This window comes from Somniosus microcephalus, chromosome 13 (genome assembly GCF_052327205.1).
Source record: "Somniosus microcephalus isolate GS21.2 chromosome 13, FLI_Smic_1.0, whole genome shotgun sequence".
NCBI classification, from domain to species: Eukaryota; Metazoa; Chordata; class Chondrichthyes; order Squaliformes; family Somniosidae; genus Somniosus; species Somniosus microcephalus.
The window spans coordinates 143,919,666-143,936,739 of record NC_140999.1 but is presented as its reverse complement, the minus strand read 5'-3'; the positions used below and the strand labels follow the sequence as shown (position 1 = coordinate 143,936,739).

The following is a 17,074-nucleotide window of genomic DNA, read 5'->3' as shown; positions in this document are numbered from 1 at the left end:
TCCCTTCCCTTCCTCGACTTCTCCGTCTCCATCTCTGGGGATAGGTTATCAACCAATATTCACCACAAGCCCACTGACTCCCACAGCTACCTGGACTACACTTCCTCCCACCCCGCCTCCTGTAAGGACTCTCTTCCATTCTCCCAGTTTCTCTGTATCCGCCGTATCTGCTCCGACGATGCCACCTTCCACACCAGTGCTTCCAACATGTCTTCCTTTTTTCTCAACCGAGGATTCCCCTCTACTATGGTTGACACGGCCCTCGACCGTGTCCGTTCCATCTCCCGCACTTCTGCCCTCACCCCTGCCCCTCCCTCCCGGAACCACGATAGGGTTCGCCTTGTCCTCACCTTTCACCCCACCAGCCTCCACATTCAACGGATCATCCTCCGCCATTTCCGCTACCTCCAAAGTGATCCCACCACCAAACACATCTTCCCCTCCCCTCCCCTTTCAGCATTTCGTAGGAACCGCTCCCTCCGAGACACCCTAGTCCACTCCTCTATCACCCCCAACAGCCCTTCCCCTTCGCCTGGCACCATCCCGTGCAAGCGCAGGAGATGTAACACCTGCCCCTATACCTCCCCCCTTCCCACTGTCCAGGGCCCCAAACACCCCTTCCAGGTGAAACAGCGATTTACTTGTACTTCTTGCAATCTAGTATACTGTATTCGCTGCTCACGATGCGGTCTCCTCTACATTGGGGAGACCAAACGCAGATTGGGTGACCGCTTTGCGGAACACCTCCGTTCAGTCCGTAATGGTAACCCTGAGCTTCCGATCGCCTGTCATTTTAATTCACCGCTCCATTCCCACTCGGACCTCAGCGTTCTTGGCCTCTTGCATTGTTCCACTGAAGCTCAACGTAAACTCGAGGAACAGCACCTCATCTTCCGATTAGGCGCTTTGCAGTCTTCCAGACTCTATCGAGTTCAACAATTTCAGATCATAACCTCAGCCCCTATTACATTTTTACTTATATTTTTTTCCACCCCTTTGTTTTGGGTTTTCCCTCCCCCCCCCCTTTCCTTTCTCTCTCCCACATGGCAGCTGTCTCTCATTCTGCCAGTACACTTCACACCTAATCCGAGCCATCTTTTGTCTCCACTCGTCCTAGCATTTTCTGTTGTTATTTCGGATTTCCAGCATCTGCAGTATTTTGCTATCCTATTACCATCTCATCTGGTTTTGAATACCTCTTAATGTCTCTTTACTTCTTTTGTTCTATCGCAGTCCTGCCTTCGGTCTATTTCATTTCCTTTCCAGTTTTGAAAAAGGGTTCACCCGAAATGTCGACTCTAATTTCTCTCCACGGATGTTGCCTGGCCTGCTGAGTTTTTCCAGCATTTTCTGTTGTTATTTATTATTAATAGAGAATAGACATTAGTTAAACTAAAAAAAAAAAATCAACTCTTACACTAGTTGATATGGTGAAAGAGAAAATGCATCTTAGAAAAAAGGCTGATGCTGCGGTATGTTAATATGATGTACAAGTGCGTTAAAAAAAATCAGGAATAAGAAAAGGGCATTTGGCCATCAAAGATCATCCCTCTGTTGCATTAACTGTCCCATCAAGGCATCTAATTGTATTTCTAATACCCTCAATCATTTTGCCTTTATTATTACCATAAATGGTAGATTATTGCAAACATTTATCACTGTTTAAGTAGTTTCTCCTGATACCTATTTAAATTTACTTTACACTATTTGCAGTCGTGTTTTGAATTTGGTTTATTTGTCCTTGTAGGACAATGGGATATGTACCCTGGCAAGAATATTTATCAAAGATGTATCCTTAACCCTTTCACCTTAATTTCTTGTCAAGGAACCATCTGGGGTTTATGCCGAAATTTGGCTTGCATCAACCAGTTCAGATTGTATTTGCATTTACACCACCAAACTCCAATCAGCATACACACAAGCTGCCGAGTGACGGAATTAGCTTTTTCTTGCCAAAGAAGAAGCCAGACAACAAGTCATGAACTAACAATTGTTTATTTACTTCAAAATCATAATTAGCAGCACTTACACATAAACATTGAGTATGAAAATAATTAGTAGTTAATTGACAAAATAAATAACAGCTTACAAAGGCAGTTCAGTTATGTCAATCATTCAGCATTAACTGTTTGATGATTATCAATTTACAGTTGAGATCAGTGTCTGAAACTGATAGAAATTGAGGAGATTAATTCAGGATTAGACTCCATAAACAAGTTAACAACTTTAGATAGACTTTAATCAAGCCAGTAGACTGGCTATGTGCTTGTAGTTAGCAATGTTCGCAGTACTTATACGACCTCGTCCTTATGACCTAGCAAAGATAAACTGGTTGCCTCACTGTCCTCTGGGAGGATGGTGTTAGCCTTGAGATGTCAGAATAATGAACCTGCATCTGTAGAGGTGCTACCTGTTCCTCTTGGATTTTCTGTTCCTGGATAAATCCACCTTACCTGCTGGTAACTGCATCTGGGCTAGCTGTCTTAAATCTCATCTCCCTTGATCTCCAGGAAACCTATACATCCAAGTGACAGTTAATCTGGCTGCATCTGACTGGTACAGCCTTAACTGCTGTAATCTCAGTGTCAGAGATGCAATTTCCATCTTTTACAGAGGCAGCCTTCTGCACAGAGACTACTTAAGAACTAAACTGTTTTTTGTTAGAGTCAAAACACCATGTTGTATAGGCTAGATTTTCAAAGAAACCTCAACTCAGTTCACCAATCTGAGTAACACGTTAGAAGACTTCATTCCTTTTGGTGTCAATCATCTCAGTCATGAGTGCCCCTAAATGATGACCCAGATATGTCAGATAGCGATTTCACACCAGTCTCTTCTTATCAAAGGGTATAAAAGAATACTTGGTTAAGAGGTGCCACACTTATCTCTCATAACAAGTTATCTCTGGGCCTTTGGCCTTGATGGTATATGTTTCCCTGGTTTCCGTGAGAATGCCTCTTTTCATATAAGTATTCATGGTTTTAATTAACATTAGCCTTTTTGGTTTCTCCATAATTCACATAAATTACTCCATTTTGAAGACAAAGCAATTCTCAAGGGAACCTTGAAGAATTTTTTGTTATTGTTCTACATCCTGTATGTGAAGAGGGTTTCCGGGATGGATTGTTGATATTCCATTTTTGAAAGCCACCTAGCCCTTTAGACAATGGGTGCCGCTTTAGAAATCCCTCTTTATTTGGCTTTCTGGATGATGAAAGGGGCTAGAATGCAGGGATATATTAGAAGGACTGCTCCTCCCTGCCCTTTCCCTCCCAACCAAGTATAAAAGAAAAAGCTGTACCTCATAATAAATAAACTCCTGGCCTGGTCAGAAAAAGAAAAATACATACTGAAGCTACACTTCACCAAAGAGGCAGTGACAGAGTTGTGCCACATGTTGAAAGATGACAAGCAGCCACCCCCTCACTGCCTGTTGATGAAAAGATCGCTGGAACCCTTTTTTGCCTTGGGCTCACTCCAGGCTGTCACATCAACGACATAATCAATCTGCAGTCCAAATAAGTATAAATCAGGTGACTGAAGTGTTGTTTGCCACAGCAAACAACTTCAAAAACAATTTCCCAGTGGGCAATCGGAAACAGGAGGGGGCCCTGGATTTTGCCTAGATAGCCCAGATGTCATTGTTTGCATGTTCCTGCTCACAATAGTGGAATCTTCAAGAACTGCAAAGACTTCTACTAGACGAATACTAGTCTGTAACAATCTGCACAGGATCATTCAAGGGAATGTTTTCTTTTCTGCCAGCAGTCATAATACTTTTATTTTATGAGAGTTCACTGTGCCTGCACTGTTTAACCCTAGGAAACAAAAAGTGCATGGTTGGCTCCTTGGAAACCAAGGCTACCCACTACGGGCCTGGGTCACGACAGTTGTGCAGTATTTCAAAACCTGAACTCAAGTATAATTAAGTTCATGTAATAACGAGAGCCATCATTGACAATACTAATGATATGGTGAAGCAGAGTTTTGGATGCTTGGACAGATCTGGGGTTTCCTACAGGCTAGTCAAAATGTCATGCATCATCATGGTTTGCTATAACTTTTTATGCAACATAGAAAAATCATGGAGCTCTCACAGACGAAGGCCCTCAGACTTCCAAGGGTGAGGACATATACAAGACTATGGATGTCGTTGTTAACTCCACATTTGCCAGCTGCCGGGGCTGTTTATAAGGATCTGGTTCAGGATTTTCATTACATAATTACACTTTAGACTCTTTGCATGAATAATCTTCGCTACATTTTCACCCTTCCCTCAACACATGCGCTGTCATCTACAGATTTGATAACTCCCAAACAGACAATGCTATATTTTATTTCCCAAAATGGGATCTGCAGGTCTAGTGTATGCCACCCCAGTGCCTCCCTCCTGTGTGTCTGATGTGTTCTGCTACCTAATCTAGTGCTTCTTTGAGCATGTTTTTCCAGTGGCTGGAGCATGGGAGACGGCTGGCAGCTGTATTTCTGTCAAAGACTCAAGATAATGGTGTCCTCCAACTTCTGCAAGAGTCTAAAATGGCCCAACTGCAAAGTTGACAGTTCTTTGACAGCTGCAGGGGAATCCTGCCCATACACACTTTGCAGCATATGTGCAGGCATTGGATGGTGGTGGCAGAAGGATGAAGATGTATTGTAGTCCAGATACAGTGTTATCAGCCATGGCCATTTCATGCCTGCCCCATTGTAGGATACTGTCTCAACACCCCAACTTATCTGCATAATTACTGAAGCTCCCATTATTGTCCGTCTAAATGTAAACGCCAAACCTATCCATAGAGGAAGCAGCAATTATGTCTAAAGCTTGCATGGCAACAATCTGAGCACTCTTGTGAAATGCTGTGACTGGTATTATAGCCTCTGTCATTGGGGGGGGGGGGGGGGGCTAACTGCTTCCTGTTTCTCCTGTGCCTTGCTCCTGCTCACTCATGCTCTGTGAATCACCCAGTGCAAATACCATTGGTGCATGTTCCTGAACTAGTGCTTTACAGGATTAGTGTGAGTGAATGCACCTGTTCAGCGGTGCTTTCCTCCAAGGCTCCTTGGCGCTCAAGTCCCCTTCATGTGCTAAAGCTAGAGAAGAATAAGAGTTAGGGATACAATGCAGCCTTGATAGAAACTAGATGGCAGTTTGCTTTCCACAGAATGACTAAAAAGGAATTGATTTTTACTAACTCCAGTGAGTGAGGGAGGGAATGAATAAATAGGCTTAGAAGGATTATAAAAAGTTGTGCACAAATCCCAAGATGATGCTCCTTTAATCCAGCTTCAAGTCTGAATCATTGTTTGCTAGTGCCTATACTGTATGGTCACTATTAATGGATAGTTTTGCTTCATAAATATATACATACAGTTTCCACTGTAAATCTACCCCCCACCTACCCTTGTGATACCTTGCAGGAACCCCACCACTCAACAGCAGGAGAGGTATAACACTAGCAACATCGCCACAAGATGCATAATTGAACAAGCCATTGGAATTGCTCAGGTTGAGGTTCAGGTGTCTTGACAGGTCGGGAGGCTCTCTGCAGTATTCGCCAGTCAGGGTGTCAAGGATCATTATGGCATGCTGCATCCTTCATGACATAGCGCAGCAGAGAGGACTGGATGTGCAGGAGGAAGGCGGCGCTAAGGACTCATCTGATGAGGGGGACAACGATGAAGTATTACAAAAAATGGTGAAGCAGATGGAGAGCCCAATGCACGGCCAGCAGATCATATTGTTGCCCATGATGCAAAGGATGCTCTAATAGCGCGTAGGTTCAGACTGATGTCAAATAGACCACTTTCATGCAACCATACCCCCTCATACAAACAGTCCTGTAACCCTTAATCCACTGATTCCACGTTTCCCAAGGTGTGACCATCAATACATATCTCCACCTTCCACACCTATTAAATGGAAACCAGACTGTGAAATCGCCATTTAATCACGGGGCACAAGGGAATGAATTGAATTACAAATGTTATGTGCTCCAGAAATTAAATCATTAAAAAAAACTAAAGGAACACCCATCTGTTAACCCTCAGTGATCTATATAGCCTTTCTCTTCCTATTCCTACCACTTCTACACAGCGCTACCCCAGTGGCTTCAGCAGAGATGGTGGCAGACTGCTGTGTACCTTTCTCGCTCTCATGAGGTGCTCGTGGCTGATGACCTTCAGGTGTTGGAGCCTGCGAGGGCCCTGCCACTTTCTGCTCCTCCTGCACTTCTGCAGGGGCAGTCTGGACCAGATGGCGTTGAAGCACCATGTCGGGTATTGATTGAGGGGTTGACAATAGATCAGATGTGCAGAGGTTCGGAGAAAGATCTACACTTGCCTCGTCCGTTCTGCCTCCTCCCAGCCCTGGAGCAGCAGGACAGCAGTCCTACCTATCTGCAGGACATAAGAACATGAGTAGGCCATTGAGCCCTTCGTGTCTGTTCCGCCATTCAATGAGATCATGGCTGACCTGCGACCTAACTCCATATACCCACCTTTGGCCCCATATACCCACTTTTGGCCCATATCCCTTAATACCTTTAGTTTAAAAAAAGCTATCAATCTCCGATTTAAAATTAACTATTGATCTAGCATCAATTGCCATTTGCAGAAGAGAGTTCCAAACTTCTACCACCCTGTGTGTGTAGAAGTGTTTCCTAATTTCACTCCTGAAAGATCTGGCTCTAATTTTTAGAATAAGCCCCCTAGTCCTAGAATCCCTAACCAGCAAAAATAGTTTCTCTCTATCTACCCTATCTGTTCTCCTTAATATCTTGAAAACTTCAATCAGATCATCCCTTAACCTTCTAAATTTTAGGGAATAAAACCCTAATTTGTGTAATCTCTCTTCGTATCTTAACCTTTGAAGTTCGGGTATCATACCTGTGGGGCACTCCCTCCAAGGCCAGTATATCCTTCCCAAGGTGTGGTGCCCAGAACTGCTCACTGTACTCCAGGTGTGGTCTAACCAGGATTTTGTATAGCTGCAGCATAACTTCTACCCCCTTACAACTAGTCTTCTAGATATAAAGGCCAGCATTCCATTAGCCGTTTTAATTATTTTCTGTACCTGTTCATGACATTTTAATGATCTATTACCTGGACCCCCCAAGTCTCTTTGGACCTCCACTGTTTTTAGCTTTTCACCATTTAGAAAGTACCCTGTTCTATCCTTTTTAGGTCCACAGTGGATGACCTCGCATTTAAGAACATAAGAAATAAGAGCAGGAGTATTGCCTACATTAAAATCCATTTGACACAATTTTGCCCATTCACTTAATCTGTTGATATCCCTTTGTAATTTTATGCTTTCATCTACACTACCTATAATGCCGCCTATCTTTGTGTCATCGGTAAATTTGGATATATGACTTTCTATGTCATCATCTAAGTCGTTAATAAATACTGTGAATAGTTGAGGCCCCAACACAGATCCCTGCGGGACACCATTAGTCACATCCTGCCAATTTGAGTACCTACCAAATATCCCTACTATCTGTCTCCTGCCGCTCAGCCAATTTCCTAACCAGGTCAATAATTTGGCCTCAATTCTGTGGGCTTCTACCTTAGTTAACAGTCTCTTATGTGGGACTTTATCAAATGCCTTCTGGAAGTCCATATAAACAACATCCATAGACATTCCCTTGTCTGAATTTTTTGAGGGGATGACTAAAGTAGCAATCAGGTTTGTCAGGCATGACCTACCTTTCACAAATCCACGCTGGCTCTCTCTGATCAACTGAAAATTTGAGGTGCTGAGTCACCCTATCCTTAATGACTCTAGTAATTTGCTGACAGACATTAGGCTAACTGGTCTACCTCTCTCGCCATTCTTAAATAGCAGAGTGACATGCGCAATTTTCCAATTTAAAAGAAACGGTTCCTAAATCGAGAACTTTGGAAGATTATAGTTAGGGCATCTGCAATGTGCTCACCTACTTCCTTTAAAACTCTGGGATAGAAACCATCTGGTCCTGGGGATTTGTCACTCTTTAGTGCCATTATTTTCCTCATTACTGTTATCTTAGTTACGTTAATTTTATTGAGTCCCTGTCCCTGATTTAATATTAGTTTCCTTGCGATTTCGGGCATGCTATCCTCTTCTACTGTAAATACTGATGCAATGTAATTATTCAACGTGTCCGCCATTTCCTTATCATTGACAATATCACCGCTTTCAGTTTTTAAGGGGCCAACATTGCTCCTGACTACCCTCTTTTTCCTAATATAATTGTAAAAATTCTGTGTGTTGATTTTGATATTCTTGCAAGTTTCTTTTCCTACTCCTTTCTTGTAGCTCTTACTATCTGTTTTGTGACCCTTTGCTGTTCTTTGTAACTTTCCCATTCGCCAGGATCTGTGCTATTTTTTGTATTTTTGTCTGCCCGTCCCTTTAGTTTTATGCTGTCGTCCATGGCTGGTTTTTTTGGCAAGTAGAGCTCTTGCCCCTCAGGGGTATAAACTGGTTCGGTATCACATTAAATTATTTTTTAAACATCTCCCACTGATCATCTGTCGTTTTACCCATTAACAGATTTGCCCAGTTTACTGCGGAGTCTCGGTCACATCCCGTTGAAGTTGGCCTTACCCAAAACTAGAATCTTAGTAGCTATTTCGCATTTCTCCCTTCCAAACGCTACATTGAACTCATGTTATGATCGCTATTGGATAAATGTTCACGCACAGTTAAGCTGTTAACTAAATCTGGCTCATTACTAAATCTAATATGGTTTGCCTCCCTTGTTGTCTCTAGGTCATATTGTTGTAGAAAACTATCCGGACACACAAGAAATTCACTACTTTTCTGACAGGTGCTAATCTGCTTATCCCAAACTATATGAAAGTTAATATTCTTTGCCTTTGCTACACACAGAGTGGAGGAGTTCAGTGGCGCCTTGAAAGCCTCCATCTAGTCTGTCTACCACCTTGTCAAATCCGGTAGAGAAGTTCGCACCCAGCGTCTGCACAGCCACCATGTGAGCCTGTAGGCAGGCCACAGCAGCTGGTAGCAGTAATTCATGTGAACACCCGGCTACAATTTCAATGGAGCTCGCCACACGCTCCATGGTAGATTGCAGAATTGAAATACCCTGCGACATCACCGCACATATGGTGGAGTTGGACACCTCCATCCTCTCTGCCATTGTGGACAGCATGCCTAGCAGGACTGCCAGTACCTCACACAGTTTGCTGCAGTGCCTCCAGTATTCTTTTCATTGTTGGCCATGGGGTTCTGCGCCTCTGTCACATTGAGCAGAGCTTGGAGAGGGCAGCAACATTCAACACATACTCTCTTCAGCTATCTCTGCCATCACTCTCTGCTCACGTTCAATTGTGCTGTGATAGTCACCAAGTGTCGTCCCATCTGCCTGACTAAGATGCTCAACCGATGTGCTGGTATCTGCGCTGGTGCCTGCACGTTTCCTGTGACATTGCATCCACAGCAGGTATAAGGTCCTCTGAGGAATCTTCATTTTCTCCAGGCAGGGGCTTGTGGTCTTCGTGCGATAGCCCTGAAGTAGAGAAGAAAAGGATATTGCTTAGTGGTGGTACTTTGTAAATGTTGATATGCACAGGAATCACTCGATCAGAGGTGTTGATGCTCTGAAGTCCACTGAGGGCGACGTTGCCTTGTGGGGGGATACAGGTCTGAAAGATTAATGCTGTCACGCTGCTCCGCTGAATCACCAAGCTAGTCATCTCAATGGTCAGCGTGCTTATGCCACTGATCTCCAGTGCCGCCTCCTCTGCTGGGGAAACTTCTATGATCTCCTATGGCCCTCGACCGGTTCTGGCCCTCTTCCTGGCATCCTGCATTCTTTTCTCCAGCAAGGTGGGGTACAACAGACCTGAGTGGCTCTGAGGAATGTGTGCATCCAACAGATACAGTGCATAAGGTGAAGGTAAGAATCAGGCAGATGCATAAGCTGTGGGAATGGTATGCCTTTGTGGAATGTGGTCACGCTACCACCTCAAGATTTGTAATGAGAATGGATGAGGTCAGATGAGATGAGTAGTGTAGTTACTGGCAGCAGTGGAGGGATAAAGTGGGAATTGAGCATATGAAGGGAGTGAGGATGAGAGGAGGTGCATAGAGAGGAGATTGGTGCTGATGAAAGTAACGTGGGGGGGGGGGGTAAGGAGTGGTTTGAATGGAGTAGGATTGACAAGACAGAGTAAGAGTGGGTGTTTTACATGATTTTGGTGCATATAGACATCTGTTAACCTTTCCTGACCTAGTCAGGTCATTGAACTGTTTGAGGCACTGAATCCACAAATTCATGGTCACATTCCTGCTGCTGACTTCTTCTGGCACCTCCACCCAGGCCTTCTTTGTGGTGGCAGCAGGTTGCTTTTTTTGCTCCTGCGAAACAGCATCGCCCTCCTGGTCCTTAGAGCACAGAGCAAATCAAAGGAAACATCTGCAAAACGGGGCAACCTTCCCTTTTTGCAGCCGTTTTGCACTTCCTACTCTTCTTTCCTCTTTGTAGAAACTTCCTAACCTGTTTCTCCCTTTCAATGCTGCATTGGACCTTTAGGAGAGGCCAAACCTGGAAACAATATTCAAATGAGGACTGGCCGTTAAATTCTGCCAGGCTTCCTCGTAGCACGATCATGCAGGTCCATCACCCGCTACCGCCACCCCACGCTCTATTCCCGTCTCGGGCCCTTTTTCTACAGTTCTGATCTCTAATCCTGGAGTAAATCCAGTCATCCAGTGAGATTAATGCATGTAGTGTCCCTCCACCAGGAGAGGCGAACAGGGTGAAACACACAAAGGTGCCAGAAGAGTATAGGGGAGAAAGATCATGGTCTGATTTGGTGATAATGGTCACACCGCCACTGCAGCAGTTTGTGTAGGCCAGGTGGTGAAAAGTATAGCCAGGCAGAGCGGTTTCACTAAAGGGGAAGGTGTCGCCACCCATGAGCCAAGTTTCAGCCAAAGCCATGATGTCAATATAGTCCACAATAAGGTGTGGTTGGTAAGGGCCTTGTTCGCAATGGTAAGGACGTTCTGAAGGGAAATGCGGAGCGGAGTGACGATATGCAAGCCCCACTTACCCATCACCTCTCTGCTTGCTGAACTACATTGGCTCCTAGTTCACCAACACCTCAAATTTAAAATTCTCACCCTTGTGTTCAAATCCCTCCATGGCTTCACCTCTTCCTATCTCCGTAAACTTCCAGCCCGGCAACCCTCCGAGAACTCTGCGCTCCCCCAACTTTGGCCTCTTAGGCTTCCCCCACTCCCTTCACCCTATCATTGGCAGCTATGTCTTCAGCTGTCTAGGCCCCAAGCTCTGGAATTCCCTTCCTAAACGTCTCCTCCCCTCAACCTTTCTGCTTTTGTCAAGATCTTCCAAAACTCTCTTGATTCAGGAAATGTCTTCTTGGATTGGAAAATTGCCAATGTCATTCCATTATTTAAGAAGGGTGGGAGAGAGAAACCTGGAAATTATAGACCCATTAGTCTAATGTCTGTTGTGGGTAAATTACTAGAATCTGTTAATACAGATTGACTGAGCACTTGGACAATATGAACTGATCAGAGAGAGCCAGCATGGATTGGTAAAGGGCAAGTCATGTCTAACTAACCTAGTTGAATTTTTTTGAGGAGATTACTAACGTGGTAGATAAGGGAGTGTTTATGGATGTTATTTATATGGACTTCCAGAAGGCATTCGATAAGGTTCCACACAAGTGACTGTTAACAAAAATTAAAGTGCATGGAATTGGAGGCAACCTATTGACATGGGTAGAAATTGGTTAGGAGATAGGAGTCAGAGATAGAGATAATGGGTGTGTACTCTAATTGGCAGAATGCGACTAGAGGTGGCCCCCAGGGATCTGTACTGGGGCTGCACCTTTTCAGTACATTTATCAATAACTTAGGCGAAGGAATAGAGAGCCATATATCCAGGTTTGCTGACGACACTAAGTTAGGTGGCACAGTAAGTAGTGTAGATGGGAGCAGAAAGTTGCAAAGAGACATTGATAGATTAAGTGAGTGGGCAAAACTGTGGCAGATGGAGCTCAATGTGGGGAAGTGTGAGGTCATCCACTTTGGACCCGAGAAAGATAAATCAGAATATTTTCAAAATAGTAAAAAGCTACGAACTGTGGAGAATCAGAGATTTCGGGGTCCATGCACAGAAATCACAAAAAACTAGGGGACAGGTACAAAAATAATTACACCTTCATGGAATACAAAGGGATGGGCATTATGCTACAGTTGTATAGAGCTCTGGTTAGACTGCATCTGGAGTATTGTGTTCAGTTTTGGGCACCGCACCTCAGGAAGGACATATTGGCTTTGGAGGGGGTGCAGCACACATTCATCAGAATGATGCCAGGGCCAAGAGAGTTAAATTACGAGGACAGGTTGCATTGTCTAGGCTTGTATACCCTCAACAACAACTTGCATTAATATAGCACCTTTAACGTAACAAAACGTCCCATGGCCCTGGAGTATAGAACATTAAGGAGTGATCTAATTGAGGTGTTTTAAGTTGATTAAAGGATATGATAGGGTACATGGAGAGAAACTATTTTCTCCTGTGGGGGGCAGGGAGTCACCTTAAAATTAGAGCTAGGCTGTTCAGGGGTGATGTCAGGAAGCACATCAACACACAAAAGGTGGTGGAAATCTGGAACTCTCTCCCACAAGAGGCTAGGTCTTGAAAATTTCAGAACTGAGAGATAGATTTGTTAGGTAAGAGTATTAAGGGATTTGGAACCAAGGCGGGTAAATGGAATTAAATACAGATCAGCGTAATCTAACTGAATTGAGTTACAGGCTCGAGGGGCTGAATGGCCTATTCCTATCAACTGCTTTTCAGATTACCTGAAACACAGAATTGTGGATATTAGTCACTAGTCACACTATGTACTGCATACAACAATATGCATTACTGTATAGATCACAACCCAGGTATGCAGGTAATAAAATCCTGCAGAAAGGTACTGCTTGTACAATGAATTGAATTACATTTAACAGTTACAGTAAATGTGAATCTCACCTCTCAAAAGTTTAAAATACATATCTTTTGAAAATGAGCTTCCCAATTGTTCAATGGATATATTCACTACCTGGTACTAAGCCATACACAACAGAAGGCCCCAGCATTCGATCTCTGGCCTGTGAGGAGTTAGATGATCTCAGCTGAGCAACAGCAGGAATGCTGTATGTGGTCTTAGCAACTACAGCGGAGTGAAGGTGAAATAATAAAACTGAGATTACTCACCCTAATTGCAATCCTCCATTGATCCCAGATAGAAAGTACACATATGGAAGAAAGGATCTGGCTCAGCCAGATTGAAGAGTGCGTCAAAACTCATGAGTGACCACTTGAGTGAAGAACAGTACCTGTACAACTGAACCCTAGCATGAGTCAGTACTTTCAGAAGAGGAAGAAAGGGCAGGAAACCTTTTATAACTACATCTCACATTTATCTTGTTAGTGAACAAATAAATGATAAACTGACAGATTAATTGATCTCTTTATGGAGGAACTTACCGCGAAATCAAGTTACAACAGACAAAAGTTCAAAAGCTAGTTAAAACTGAATATGGTTAAAATATTTGTTTACAGATTGTGCCAGTAGAAAATTGAATACATCAAATTTAATTGAGTATTTCATAAGACTGGTACCACAATTGATATTATAGCCTGTAGACAAGGGAGGGATCCATGAACCTCACAACTCAGGAGAGTCAAAAGTTAACAAGTGTATTCAATATTGTAAACTCAAAAGAATAATTCAGCTGTTAACCTAGGTTCAGACACAATTTTACTTTTTGGCCTAAAATAAACCACCAGAATTTAGCATTGCCAAGCACACAGTTTTATTCATACAAGCAATTATTTAACAGTCTTCAACAAAAAAAATGTATGGATAAGCCAAGAGATACCAGGACAAGATCAGGGTCCTCATCAGAAAACACACACGTGCTCACCTACTGCAAGTACAAAATAATTATGAGACACTATCACATTAGAAAAAGGGCAAGAGAAAAATTGCACATCAATAACGAGGCTTGTTCATATAAACATGACAGTTTTACATTAAATCCTCCAGCATCAAATATTGCAGACTGATGCCTCCCATTCACTTCTGGTTACAAAATATTTATCTGCTCCAGGTTCTAAATGATCATTTTCTGTATCACTGGTATGATTTTTTAGATCAAAGCAGCTTTTAATGTACATACATCAGCCCTTGAAAAATATAGCAGCAACTTAAATACCTTAAGATACATGTTGTACAAGAGATCACAGTGTGCAATTGTATTTCAACAGAATTTTCATTCTACAATCTGTATATTTTCAAAATATTCTCAGCATAGATTTTTCCAGGGCTGATCATGCATCGTTATTCCAGAATCTAGAATTCATCTGTAAACATTATAAATTTTACTAGATTTGAAATGGAGCTGGCTGTTTGGGTGGAAACTGTGATTCTTATTCTTGTTGCATAAATCCTGATGATAAACAGCCCTGCAATCTTCACAGGAGACCTTAGAACAGTTCACACAAGTGAACCTTGCACCAGGTTTGTCACAAAATCCACAGCGCAATATGCTAGTGCCCTTGGAACTGGGTAAGCGCTCTTGATATTGTGGTGTGGTAGAAAACGCACATTTCTCTTTCAGAGCAGAACTCACCGAAAGATCATTTTGAACAGATGATGAGCGTGATAAGATACCCACTGCTCTTGGATATTCATGTCTACAAGGGTAATATGTACACTCTCTGGTGTCACGTTGGCACTGGTTACAAAGAACCTTGTCACATTTTTGGCAAGTTGAGGTACCACTGGATATTCCACACATTTGGCACTTCACCAACGCAACTGCGCTAGATGCACTCTCTTTGGTAAGATGTGGAGTCTCATGGTACACACCTCTTAGGTCATTACTTTTTATCAATCTTGTACTATTTGTTGTGTCTGTCCATCTCTGTGGTAAAGTGCTTCTAGGATCTTCAGCTGTGTAAAGATCCAGATCATCATCAAGTGCATGGAAAGAAGTGTTAAGATTGGTTTTGGTTTTGGTTTCTGCTCTCCAGTTATCAGTGGGAGACTGCAAGTATTCCTCCGACCCTCCGCGTGGGGAACTTGACATAGCAAGAAGGGAAGGTGTAGGACGAAAAATCTCATCAGTCATGTCCTCAAAAGAGTCATAAACTGCTTCCTTTTTGCGATGTACAGGTGTCAAATGCATTTTATTTAACTGCTTCTCCATATGATTATCCATATCATCGTTATCTACAGGTGGTGAAGATGTGTACATCAACTGTTTCATGTAATTGTTCGAGAAACGCTCACTGTCCAATCTTCGGAAGTCCATTCGAGCCACTGATGTATGCAAGCCTTCCATCAGTCTTCGTTGTCTTTTTATTGCATCAATGCAACCTCTTACATCTTCTGTGCTAGTCTTTCGTTCTTCGACCACATTAAGCTCTGAAAAACTTTTACTTTTTACTTGTGAACAAATTTCAAGTAAATTCTCACATTCAATTCCAGCCAAGAAGAGTTCAAAAGAAATCAATTTCACACGGTTAGTGTTTACTTTGTTTTTCAGTTCGCATGTTTCCTTTTCATGGTAATATCCTATATAATGTAGGATATTCCAAATATCATCTTCAGACATCGCAGATTTGATATAGTAGACAAAATGCCCCGTGAAGGTCTAGAACAGAAACAGAAGTTGAGTAAGTCATGTTCTTAGCATTTCACACATGCTAACTTTCCCTACATGGTCATTCTTTTTCATGCAGCTTCCTTTAACTGGGAGGGCAAGTTGATACAACTTGTAAACTCATATTAAGACAGCCATTGGATTCAAACTTTAACTTATTTCTCAACTTGAGGACTCAGTAAAATTGTAACAATCTGCAATGTTGTAATTCAATTACTCTGTTCGATGTTATCAAAAACAAACAGTAAAGCTTTTTAAAAAAAAATTTAGGAGGGTATCACAAAGATCTCTTTTCCGCAAAGTATAAATATCTATACCAAACAGGAATTCAAAACATTTAACTATGATAATCAGTATGTTCTTAAACAATGAATGGCCAATGAGGAAAGCTTTTAAAAGTTAAAATCCCAGGAACTCCAAAATATGATTATGTTCTATTTTAGCACGTTGCATAATTCTCACCTCATTACCCACTTTTGACTCCCAACCAGTAAAATATTTCACTAAACATGTGTGTTGGTTTCAATCACACACAATAAAATAATAAAGACAGTTGACTACATATAAGCCTTCCTGAGCAGAAATTTGAGTGCTGTTCCATTCAAGTCTGGTTTGCTCTATCTGACTAAGCAGCTTTGAAGTTGAGCTCCTTAGAGATTAGGCAGCATCATTGTGAAGAGGGAAAAGATAGAGTCAGAAACCAAGAAAATTAATAGTATGTGGAGAACAGAAAAGCCAAGACAAAAACTTGCATTTATATACCATTTTTAGTGTAGAAAAACATCCCAAGGTACTTCATAGACGAATAAATGAACAGATGGAGGCCTTTGTGGGAAGGGGTAGGAGAGGTTACTCGTTTGGTTGAAGAGTTGCAATTTGAGAGGGATTTTAAAGACAAAGAAAGAGGCAGAGATGCAAAGAGGTATAGGAGGGAGTGGCAGAAAACTGGACTAGGACAGTCAAAAGCTCTGCCACCATTGGTGAAACGGATGGAAAGGGAGATGCACAGAAAGGCAGAATCAGAGGCCACAGAAGGAGACATAAAGCTGTAAGAAGTTGCAGAGACTGTGGAGAGATTTGTAGATGAGTGCAAGGATTTAAAACTTGATGGCTGTTGGAGGTTAGAGAGCTAGTGTAGGTAAACAAGGATGGGGCGGTCAGCAAGGAGGACAAGACGATGGCAAAAGAGTTTTAAATGAGCTGGAATTGAGAGAGGCTGGCAAAGAGGGTATTAGAGAAAAGACAAGTCTAAATGTGGCAAAGGCATGGATAGGAATGTTGGTAATAATACAGGAGATTTAGGGGTAGAATTGGGCAATGTTGCAACAGTGGAAATAAGCAGCCTTGGTAATGCATAGTATTTGGAAGATC

General features: G+C 42.6%; 1 protein-coding gene and 1 pseudogene across 2 annotated transcripts in view; both read right to left on the bottom strand.

The window, feature by feature from the left end:
• Positions 1 to 10,619, bottom strand: part of LOC147108632 (uncharacterized) — a 102,381-nt pseudogene extending 91,762 nt beyond the window's left edge.
• The window catches only part of spata2 (spermatogenesis associated 2), a 51,232-nt gene continuing 36,139 nt past the window's right edge, over positions 1,982 to 17,074 (bottom strand). For both annotated transcript variants that reach the window (XM_086005328.1, XM_086005329.1), the window contains exon 3: positions 1,982 to 15,694. In XM_086005328.1, coding sequence (XP_085861454.1) covers positions 14,396 to 15,694 — 1,299 coding nt within the window. In that variant the 3' untranslated portion in view covers positions 1,982 to 14,395. The remainder of the gene's footprint in view (positions 15,695 to 17,074) is intronic.